Source organism: Alnus glutinosa, chromosome 5 (genome assembly GCF_958979055.1).
Source record: "Alnus glutinosa chromosome 5, dhAlnGlut1.1, whole genome shotgun sequence".
NCBI lineage: Eukaryota > Viridiplantae > Streptophyta > Magnoliopsida > Fagales > Betulaceae > Alnus > Alnus glutinosa.
In genome coordinates, this window is record NC_084890.1 from 23,058,840 (window position 1) to 23,070,971 (window position 12,132).

The 12,132-nt window shown below is 38.3% G+C and overlaps 1 protein-coding gene across 2 annotated transcripts in view; it reads right to left on the minus strand.

The window, feature by feature from the left end:
- Positions 1–2,053: 2,053 nt before the first annotated feature.
- The window catches only part of LOC133868550 (putative disease resistance protein At1g50180), a 76,027-nt gene continuing 65,948 nt past the window's right edge, over positions 2,054–12,132 (minus strand). The window contains exons 1-3 of one of the 2 annotated variants that reach the window (XM_062305474.1): positions 7,439–7,602; positions 5,039–5,107; positions 2,054–4,912 (exon numbers count right to left, since the gene is read on the minus strand). In XM_062305474.1, the coding sequence (XP_062161458.1) occupies positions 2,316–4,898 (2,583 nt within the window). In that variant the 5' untranslated portion in view covers positions 4,899–4,912; positions 5,039–5,107; positions 7,439–7,602 and the 3' untranslated portion in view covers positions 2,054–2,315. Of the gene's footprint in view, positions 4,913–5,038; positions 5,108–7,438; positions 7,603–12,132 lie in introns of those variants that run through there. The other variant, XM_062305475.1, reaches the window with a different exon arrangement.

Sequence of the window (12,132 nt, forward strand, 5' to 3'; positions counted from 1 at the left end):
TTATTATTATTATTATTATTATTATTATTATTATTATTATTATTATTATTATCTGTAGAGGCTTAGTTAATACCATGGACATGTTACATGAAATTTTTATCATACTCTTGTCGCAAGGGAACTTTATTTTTTAAGATTATTTTATAGGCATGCAATTTTTTATTTAGTTATGACTTACTATTTAAGATACGTTTGGGTTTTCTATTTTAAAATGTGCGATTTTAAAAATAAAAATTTATGATTTAAAAAAAGTGATTTATAAAATTGTAGTTAAACGTTCAGCAAAATTATAGTTTGATCTTTAAAATTGTAGGCTAGCTTTTAAAATTTCGTGTTTTCGAAAAAAAAACATCATCTTGCCTTCTATTTGAAAAAACAAATTTTTTACATTTTTAAATCGTAATTTTTTAAAAACACAATTTTCAAACTATTCATTTTTATTGTGCGGAGTTAGCTCTGTAGATTTTATTATGTCAATCAGCGAAAATTTTAAGGTTGAGGTATTCTGCAAGTAATATTAAAATTAATTCAATTTGATACCAGCTGTAATGTAATATTAAAAAAATTAACTCAAGTTGACATCAGCTGTAAATTAGTAATGTTAAAATTAATTCAAGTTGATACCAGCTCTAAAGTAATATTATAATTAATTCAAGTTGATGCGAGCTGTAGGCCCTGTAAGAGACATCTCTTTATTCTTCTTTACCTAATTATTCAGCCTAACGTTTAAAGATCAAAGCATGTGCAAACCAACCAATAAAATGATGTTAACGTGTAACATGGTAGATGGACTCGAATGCGGGGTCTCCACATTACTACCACGTAAATCAACCAATAAAATCACATAAATTTGTTAAAAAAGAAAGAAAAAAAAAAGAATTGTTTTATTTTTATCCATAAAACAATTAGTTTAAAAAAGAAAAAGAAAAAGTAGAATGTGTGCACAGGACCGAATTGATCTCAACATGCAACTGCTCATTTATTTCTTTCTAGTCTCCACCTACTCGTTAAGATAAAGGAAAAGTAGAACGACAGTCGATTAGAAACTAGAAAGGTCGTCGCTCCCTTGTCACATACTAAAAGTACTAAATTCATGGTTTTGGAATCTTGATAGAGAAGATTAGTACAAAAATAGCAAAAATCAATAGCAGATCTACTATATATATCATTGCAACAATGTTGTGCGTTAGGCAGTAAACCATATATAACTTCTATTATGAGTATTAAAATTGCAAAAATAACCCTAATCGATAAAAACGTACTTCTAGCTACATGATATATAAAAATATCTAGGACATGTTTGGGTAACTCTTTTTATTATATTTTATTATTTTTGAAAAATGTGTTTGGGTTGATTTTTGATATCCAAATTCTACACAATATTTATCCTTTTTTTTTTTCTTCGATATTCGCATTTTTTAATATAGTAAAGAATAGTAAAAATAGTAAGCTCGATACCTGTTCGGTTTAGCCCGATTCGAACTCGAGCTCGATACCAAAAAAACTCGCTCGTTACTGCAGAAATCCGCTCGATTAGTTAGTGATACATACTCGACTTGCTTGCTCGATAAAACTCGATAGAGACTCGCAAGCTTAGCTCGCTTAAAGCTTGACCGGATCGCTCACTCGGCTTGTTAGCCCGACTTGTTAGCTCGTTTATATCTCTTATATATTACTAAAAATGAGTTATATAAATTTAAGCATATATATTAGTAATTAAATAATATATGTTATATATGTTACTTGATATTTATATGTGTGTGTATTAGTTAACATACTAACTAGTTAGTTCATAAACTAACATTTATCTAGTTTATTACCATATACTAAGTAAATGTAATTAACTGTACGTTCATCGATATATATAGGAGTTAATTATAGTCTATAGGTTTTTTTTTTTTGATAATATATATGCACTAAATAATCATATGGTATACTAGCTAAGTAAATATTGTATTACATATTAATTATAATACTTTGATAATAGTATTTAGAATGTTAAACTAACATATTAAGTTGTTAATAGTTAGTATGGAGGTTGTTTACAAACTCGGACTTGAACTCCGCTTCGATTACATTTTGAAAAATTTAATAGCCTGTCTCGAGCTCCAGTTAAGCCGAGCTTGTCGAGTAACCCAGCTCGGCTCAACTCAAATGTTATAATCAACGAGCTCGAGCTCGAGCTTGAGCTCGCCTGAGTTTTAAATGAGCCGAGCTTGAACACGCATTTTATAGCTCAGCTCAAATTCGAATTCGAGCTCGATTCATAAACAAGACAGTCTTAAAATCTTAAAACTCAACTCGGGTCGGCTCGATTACATCCCTACTTCGCCATGCAGCTTAAACCCAACCTCCATCTGCAACTCCCGAAACGTGTTTGACAATTTTGAGTTGAAGTTCACCACCACCTCTTGCAATGCAGTCAAACTCCTTACTACAGGAGGGAGAATGGTTAACTCGAGGCATTCCTCTATGATCAACTTCCTTAGGCGTGGCATTGCACCTTCGTCCTGTTTCCATTCTACAATTTCCTCATCACAAAATTTTAAGACTTGGAGTTCTGGAAACGAACCTGCATGGACGTGCAGGCCACTAAAAGAAAGGCATTTCCCTAGTTCAAGTATCCCAAGTTTGGGAAGTTTTCCCAACACTTCCATCCCACTGTCATCAAATCTCACACGCCATAAGCTTATCCTGGTGACTGTCTTTGGAAATGAATTAGGAAGACTACTAATATTGTTTTCTTTACCACTATATACAATTTTCAATCTTCGGAGATGACTTAAACGATGGAGGCTTGCCAAAAAACCAACTACATCACAATCCCATAGCGCTAATTTCCTTATATTAGGAAGCTTGCCCATGACAATGAGATCCCCAAATTGGGCAGATGGTCTTACGGTAGTAAGGACTTGCAGGTTCCAAAGAGATGTGTCCAAGTGCTCAGAGAAATTCACTGTCCCATACAAATTCCTTAAACGTGGCAGCTTCATTATCGAGTCCGGCAAACATCTTGACGCAGTACCAATTATCAAAAGTGTTTCTATATTCGTAAGGTTGCCAATCGAAGCTGGAATATATCCCTCTTCACCGAATTTAAAACTTATCCTCAAGTACCTCAAATGGATCAATGTTCCTATCTCTTCGGGAATGACATTATAGCCACATGGCTCAATATGAAGCACTCGTAGCTTTTTCAAGTTTCTGTGGATCCACTTCCAATGGATTTCGTTAAACTTGAAATCTTTCGAAAAGAACAAAAAAGAATGAGCAGATGAACCGCCAGCGCCTGTGGTGTTTGAAGAAGTTAATTGATCAAAAATATTGTTGCTACTCTGGATGGAAAGTCTCCGAAAGGTGTTCCAGGATGCACGACTATCATCTTTAGGTACATAAAGAAAATTTTCTTCCTCGCTCTTGGTTATGCACAGGTCTCGCAAAAGATCATGAATACAACATGTCTTTGCTCCTTCATCTGACCTCCTGGTCGCCACTTGGATCAAGTTTCGATTAATGAGCTCCTCCAAGTAGTCTTCAGCAACATCCTCAATGTTTCTTTTACCAATGTTCTGTATGAATCCTTCAGCTATCCATAATCGGATCAGACCCCTTACATGGATTTTAGAGTCTTCTCGATATGCACCAAAATACAAAAAACATGGTTTCAAGCGTCGCGGCAGGTGATTGTAGCTTAAGGCCAAAATGTCCTTGCATTCGGTAAGGTACCAATTTACATCGGCAATCACTTTCGACCATGTTTGATGTGTCTTTTCTTTGGCCGCTAAAAGACCCCCTAATACTACAATTGAGAGTGGCAAGCCACGACAACCTTCTGCAATTTGTCTCCCCAAAGTTTCTAATTCGGCAGGACATTCTCCTCCTCGGAACACCTTTTTAAGAAAGAGTTCATAGCTTTCATCTTTGTTAAGAAATTGGAGAAAGTAAGGAGGAGTAAGACTTGAATGTAAGGCCACATCTTTTATGCGACTAGTGATTAATATTCTACTTCCATTAGAGTTATCAGGAAAAGCATATTTTACCTCATTCCAGACTTTAGTCTCCCAGATGTCGTCCATGACTACTAGGTACCTCTTCCGTTGCAAGCATTTAAGCAACTTCTCGACTAGACACTCTATTGCTTGATACTCACTCATCCCTTCCAGTTTCCTTGTCAACTGATTAGATATTGTTATCTGGGATTTTAAAATTTCAAGCAATAACTCTCTAGTTTTGAAATCTTGAGATACATAAACCCATGCACGGCAATGAAAGTGCCGCTTGACATGATCATTATTGTAGATTTTCTTGGCAAGAGTCGTCTTTCCCAACCCACCCATGCCGATGATTGAAATGACATCCAATTTTGAATTCTCTGTTCTCTGAGTAAGCTGATTCACCAATGTATCAGAGTCATGAAGGAAGCCCACCACGTCATCTTCCTCGACGTGTCTCCTACGCCTATGCAGTGCCTTCTCCGCTTCTGCATCTACACTTGCTTCAAGTCTTTCAATGCCATACTTTTCTATATTGTCATAGATTTTGTTGATCTCTTTGTTGAGGGCTTCTATCTTCTTCGCAACATCGTGCAGCATTTTTGCATGCGGAATGCTATAGATAATCTGTCCTGCGATATTCCTCTTCTTGTGTTCTTGGACTTTGAGGATGAACGTGTCGATAACATCCTCAGCCTCATAAGAAACTTCAATGATTTGCCTCACTAACTTCTTCACATTTTCATGCTTATTCCGTTTCCCATCGGAGTTCTCGAGGAAGATATTTATCCTCTCGAGCTCCCTCTGAAATGACTTGACTTCATCTTCCACTCTAAGAGGGAAACTTGCTCCTTCTATGAGTTGGGGTAGTTGCTGTAGGAGAACATTCACAACACTTTCGGCCATTGTTGCTTATCTCGCTTCAACAAAACAAGAACAATACATGATAAGTAAAATACCTACATTAATTGAATAAAAGCGGCTCTTAAACTTCTTCCCGGTTTCCAACGCCAACAGCAAGCCACAAAGTATTGAGAAAGACTTACTAGGGTCAATAAAAGCAGCTCTGAATATGAAGCGAGCTTTGGTATGGATAACTTCTTCCTGAATTCCAACTGCAATTCAAAAATTAATCAATTTCATATAACCCTTAAATTAAAAATAAAATCCATTTTGAGATAAACGTGGGAACTCACCTTTCATTTAATTTTGGTTAATCTGATTTTTTTTTTTTTTTTTTTTTTTCACTCAAAATTTGCCTAGACCCGTTGACCCCTTCCACTCTTTCCATTGCCGAAAAAAAAAGGTTTGAGATCATAATTTGAGTAATGCTAGTCACTCTTTTGTCATTGTGTTCATCCAAAAAAGATTTGGCTTTTAAAATTACTATTGTGCTTGTGATTAATTGTTATTGAATTTTGATCAAGTGATGAAGTAATGCTAGAAGTCACTCTTTTGTCACTCTTGTGTCCCTGCAAGAATGTTGTGGCTTTTAAAATCACCATTGAACTTATGATTGATCAATATTGAATTTTGATCAAGTGGTAATTTCAAAAGTCACATTATTTTTAAAGTAATTTTTAAAAGTAACTCTTTTGTCACTCTTGTATCCCTTAAAAAATGATGTAACTTTTAAAATCACCATTGAGCTTATGATTGATCAATATTAAATTTTTATCAAGTGATGATTTTAAAAGCCACAACATTCTTAGAGAGACACAAGAGATACAAGAATGACAAAAAAGTAACTTTTAAAATCACCGAAGTTAGGGGACATTGTTGGACATTTTATTTTGTATAAGGTAGGGAGTGGAGAGAACATTTTTTTAAGGCTAGATCATTGGCACCCAGATCGGGTCTTGCTTGAAACTTATGGTCCTCAAATCATCAATGATGCAGGGAGTCATCTGAATGCTAAGATGTCCACTGTCATCCGGCCAAGATAAGAATTGGTATTGGCAGGCTGGATCATGAGATATATTTCTAAAATATTAGCATCGTGTACGAGATTGAGCCTACATGAATGGGAAAAAAGATGTTATGTTGCCCAAAGACCTTTTTTATTAATTAGACTATCTACATTTTAAAGAAGAGAGGGTTTTGAGCTCATTTGTTATGAAAAGATGAATCCTACCTTCTAAGTTGTCCAAGACAAATGATTCACGCAACTCTGTTTCTTAACTTGTCTAAATTTCATAAAATTTAAGTGAAGTATTCATGTTATTTTTATTCTTAGGTTGTACACCATGTAATTCTGCAACGTAGAAAAGAACTAAAGGGCATCTATTTGGCATATATATAACTTACGGAAAAAAATAAAAATGGCATATATATGAGAAAAATGCCAAAATTTATTTCAGCGAATCAATCCCATTAGATTTTCTAGCCAACAAAAATGTGATAATTGTTGTAACAACCACTATTTTAGCCTACGCTAATCCTTTATGCAAGCTCCAAGTAGAGGAGTCAGTTCTTTATAACATAAGGAAAAAATTATCAAAAAAAAATAAAAAAAATACCCTTCTAAAAGTAAAGGATCGGCTCCTCTCCATTTCATTCTCAAAGTAGGTAAGTTAAAACATGTAGCCCCGTTAATAAGGTCCATGTAAATTAAATTAAATAGATCGTAAATCCACTAAACGTGAAAGAAAATTTATTTTTCAAACTATTCTCAAGAAAGATATTTTGTTATTGAATTGAACCGACGTATTAGTAAAAGTTTATCATTAATTCTTCCTTTTAAATTGCCTTGTTAATTTAAAGGTTCATTTAATTTTACTCTTACATCATTTTAATTGTATCATAATCATATAAAAGTCTACTAAATTACATTAATTTTTTTAATTAAAAAAAAAGAAAAAGAGAAAAGGATGTTAGTGTAATTCTAGTGGGTTTTATTGATTGGAAAACTATAAATTTAATTAAAAAAATGAGAGACTTATAGAATACCTCATTTTTAAAGTTTTATTCAAATTAGAATGTTTAATATGACTTATTGTTAAGTTTGAAAAATAAATTCTAGAAACTAGAAAGGTCGCTCCCTTGTCCGATACTAAAAGTACTAAATTCATGGTTTTGGAATCTTGATAGAGAAGATTAGTACAAAAATAGCAAAAATCAATAGCAGATCTACTATATATATCGTTGCAACAATATTGCGTGTTAGGCAGTAAACCATATATAACTTTATTTTAGAGTGACCATCAAACTTGTGTGGAATGTGAAAAACAAATAAAACCAAAGAATAAGAAGGCGGGGGACGGTGAGTGAAACCGGATCCGGATCCAAATCAAAGTAAACTATGTATTTTTTTTTTTTTAGGTGGAGCAAGCAAAAAGCACTTAACCAAGAACATAAAAAGAACAGATGCAAGGGAATAATTAATCGATTGGGATAAGAAAATAGAATAAATTTGAAAAGCAAAGAAGGACAGTAGAAGCACGTACCTCTGTTTTAGACCTCTGAGTCGTGTACAGAGCAGCAAAGATCGATGGTGATCGGTAGAATGAAGATGAGAACCAAGATGAGAGTGTAGGGGAGGAGATGGCAAAATGACTAGCTAGAGATCCCGAACAAAGCACAAACAACCAGTTAAAGATATCATGGAGGAAAAAACTACAAACAAGAGGTCAAGATATATAAACACAAAACAAACGAGAACTGATGGGGTTTTGTTTTCAAAGCGCGTAAATTGATGAGAAAGTGATGAGGTGATAGCTAGTCAAGGTTCAAGGCTGTCAAGGGACCACAGTCGTACATCATTTTTCAAATCAGACCCCAAATTCGAGTCCAACCGGCAAATTAGAATGTTTAATATGACTTTTTGTTAAGTTTGAAAAATAAATTCTTGTTATATCCCATTTACATCTTGGATTATGTTCATACTATTCTTTGTATTATTATACACAACAAAATATATAGGGCATATAAAAAAAAAAAAAAAATTAATCATTATTGTGACGTCCCACATCGCCTGGGAATGAGGATCTGCTTATATGTATAAATGCACCCTACATGACACAACGCGTTTTAAAGTCGTGATGGCAATGAACCTATCAGAACTCCGCAGTTTAGCGAGCCGCTGCGAGAGCAATCTCAGGATGGGTGACCTCTTGGGAAGTCTGGTATGGGGAGCCAAAAGCGAACAGTATTGTGTCATTGGGGGTGGATCGTTACAATTATAATATTAGCACAACCTCCAAAAATAAATAACAGTCAGTATAATATTGTAAATAAAACGGAAAATTCGATGTAGGGTACAAAATTCGAATACCTTTCCAAGTAAACTGTAAGCACGTTGACTTTAGATGAGAGGTCCTTAATTGTGATGTAACTAATCAGTCTAAGCTCTCGTTGACCTTTAAAGTTCAGATGACGCGATTGTTTGCCGTTCCAATTTTGGAAAGACGTTCACGGATTCCTCTTTCTTTCTTGACTGGTGTTGGTACAGTTTCCGGTATGGTGTGAATCTGCACGTTCCTTTGATGTTCTTCACGCTTCTCAATAACTCTGCAAAACAACAAAACCTAGGGACCCTTCCGGGGGTCCCGCTCCGATGCCTAAGTTAGCTTCTGTGAAAAAATAATGCTCTATGCAAAAAATTGAGTCTCAGTTTATACCTGGGGTATGAGCCTATTTATAGGCATAGAGGTGGAGTCAAACCTGGATTATGACTCCTGCTCCTTGTTGATTTAGAACTGCTGTCCGAGTTCTAATTGGACTTCAATCCTTTACTAGACTTCTAATTGAGTATCTTCTTAGACTTCTGATCTGATATCTTCTTAGACCTCTGATATGATCATTATTCTTATCTGTTTGGACCTATTTGACTTTTGAATCTTCTCTTTGGATCGGGTTGAGTGAGATTTATCCCCAACAGTTACCCCCCAATTCCCTTATCCGAAGCTTGCTTGAATAATGGGAATTCCATGTCTAAGGAAACCCGATCTTTGTCTCCTTCTGAAAACCTGCTAACCTGCAAAACCCGAGGGTTAAATCTTACCCCCCAATTACCTTCTTGTTTTTCCTTAGGGTTTTCTCCCTGTATCTTGAAAAACCTGCAAAACCCGAGGGTTAAATCCGACCCCCCGAGAAGTTTCTTCTTGCTCTCGGCTAGGATTGATCCGAGAGGCTCCTTCTCGGCAAGGACTGATCCGAGAAGTTGTTCTTGCTCTCGGCTAGGACTGATCCGAGAGGCTCCTTCTCGGCAAGGACTGATCCGAGAAGTTGTTCTTGCTCTCGGCAAGGACTGATCCGAGAGGCTCCTTCTCGGCAAAGACTGATCCGAGAAGTTGTTCTTGCTCTCGGCTAGGACTGATCCGAGAGGCTCCTTCTCGGCAAGGACTGATCCGAGAAGTTGTTCTTGCTCTCGGCTGGGACTGATCCGAGAGGCTCCTTCTCGGCAAGGACTGATCCGAGAAGTTGTTCTTGCTCTCGGCTAGGACTGATCCGAGAGGCTCCTTCTCGGCAAGGACTGATCCGAGAAGTTGTTCTTGCTCTCGGCTAGGACTGATCCGAGAGGCTCCTTCTCGGCAAGGACTGATCCGAGAAGTTGTTCTTGCTCTCGGCTAGGACTGATCCGAGAGGCTCCTTCTCGGCAAGGACTGATCCGAGAAGTTGTTCTTGCTCTCGGCTAGGACTGATCCGAGAGGCTCCTTCTCGGCAAGGACTGATCCGAGAAGTTGTTCTTGCTCTCGGCTAGGACTGATCCGAGAGGCTCCTTCTCGGCAAGGACTGATCCGAGAAGTTGTTCTTGCTCTCGGCTAGGACTGATCCGAGAGGCTCCTTCTCGGCAAGGACTGATCCGAGAAGTTGTTCTTGCTCTCGGCTAGGACTGATCCGAGAGGCTCCTTCTCGGCAAGGACTGATCCGAGAAGTTTTGGTCTCAGCTAGGACTGATCCGAGACGACCCCCCTTTCTTCTTGATCTCGGCTAGGACTGATCCGAGACTCTCGGCTAGGACTGATCCGAGAGTTTTTGCCTGCAAAAGAAACAACATCAACGGGTTCCTGGTCCCTAGACCGGGAACACTCCGATGCTTAAGTCAGCTTTATTCATTTATTCTGAAAATACTTATTCCCAAAATCTGGGGAATTTTCTGTCTAGTCTGAATTAAAAATAAAATTCTAGTTCTTTGCAAATATAAATACTAAAAAATAAAAGCAAGCCTGAAATTCCCGAGAGTCCTTTTTATGGGATCACGGGCAGATACTGCTGTTGCCTCGGCTCTCTATGCTGTGGGCTTCTGCTTCTTCGGTCCTCTCTTCTTTCTATGTCATCTCGGGGAGCATTCTCTTGATGCCTTTCGTCTAGCTGAGGACGGTCTCGGGGATAGTAATCCCGTGGCTGTTGATCTCGGGGCCCGATAATCCTGATGATTCCGAGGCCTATTATTTCCTGGATGGTTCCGTCGCTCTCCCAAGAACCGAACTAGCTTGCCATTCTTTATGAATTCTTCTATTAACAACCTTAGGGTTACGCACCCCTCGGTGTAATGACCTGCTTGTTTATGGAAATCACAATACTTCCCTGCATTCTTATAAGGAGGATCACCTGGTATCTTTTGTGGTTCCCGAAACGCCGGATCTCTCTTGATCTCTATGAGGACTTCTGATATCTCGGCATTGAGAGGTGTAAAGTTGTAATCTTTGAACTTCTTTACCTGCCTCTGCTCTTCCCAATCAGCTTTCTTGAGTTCTTTCCTTTTCTTTTCTGGGGCTGTCTCTCGGGGTAGTCTAGAACTGGCCATAGACTTCAACGTCTCTTCCTGGTTGATGAATTCTTCTACCTTATCCATGAGGCCCTGCAAGGTACTCGGTTGCTTCCGGATCAACTTCTTCATCAAAGGCTCCTCGGGTGAAATTCCCTGATAAATGGCAGCAAAAATCATATCCTCGGTCGGATCTTCGACCAGAGCCTTCTCTCGGTTGAACCGAGCCATGAACTCCTTAAGACTCTCATTGCCTTGCTGGTGCAATGATAGCAAATATCCCGAAGGCTTCTTCCTTGTCCGGAAAGCCAAGAACTCCGTTAGGAATATCTTGGACAATTCCTTGAACTGATCAACGGAATTCGGGGGCAGCTTCCTGAACCAGTCTCGGGCATTCCCCGCAAGAGTAAGAGGGAAGGCCCGACATGCTACTTCATCGGGTGTCCCGTGAAGGTCTAGATGAGCTTTGAAATTCTCTAGGTGATCCAAGGGATCTCTGTCTCCTGCATAACTTAGAATTTGTGGTACCTTAAACTTATCGGGAAGCTGATAGTCTGCCACCCGTCTGGTGAAGGGTGAGTCTGTACCCATTAGGAGCTTGTCCACCATTACGGATCTGCCTTTGTCCTTTCTTTCCATCTCCATGTCCGTGCACCTTCTCTCCAGCTCGGCAATAATTCTGCTCAGATCTCCTTGACGGTCATCCTCCCTCCGAGGATTAATGTTGCTATTGTGATCTTCTTCCTCACGCTCATCCCTGTTCATCTCGGGATTGGGCTGTCTCGTCCTCATGCGTAACAATTCTGCATTTAAGTCTTCAATCTGGGCTTCCAACGCTGCTATGCGATCTTGATCTCCACCCCCCTGGGGAGGGTTCGGTGGAGGCTGCAAATTATTCTGAATAGCCGGTTCCTGTGGGGCCACGGGCTGTCGATTAGTCTGGCTTCCGGAACGTGTGTTCATCACCATGCTGGATCTTCTTTTTTTTTATGAGGAACGAATAATCGTTTCCCACAGACGGCGCCAAACTGTTGGTACAGTTTCCGGTATGGTGTGAATCTGCACGTTCCTTTGATGTTCTTCACGTTTCTCAATAACTCTGCAAAACAACAAAACCTAGGGACCCTTCCGGGGGTCCCGCTCCGATGCCTAAGTTAGCTTCTGTGAAAAAATAATGCTCTATGCAAAAAATTGAGTCTCAGTTTATACCTGGGGTATGAGCCTATTTATAGGCATAGAGGTGGAGTCAAACCTGGATTAGGACTCCTGCTCCTTGTTGATTTAGAACTGCTGTCCGAGTTCTAATTGGACTTCAATCCTTTACTAGACTTCTAATTGAGTATCTTCTTAGACTTCTGATCTGATATCTTCTTAGACCTCTGATATGATCATTATTCTTATCTGTTTGGACCTATTTGACTTTTGAATCTT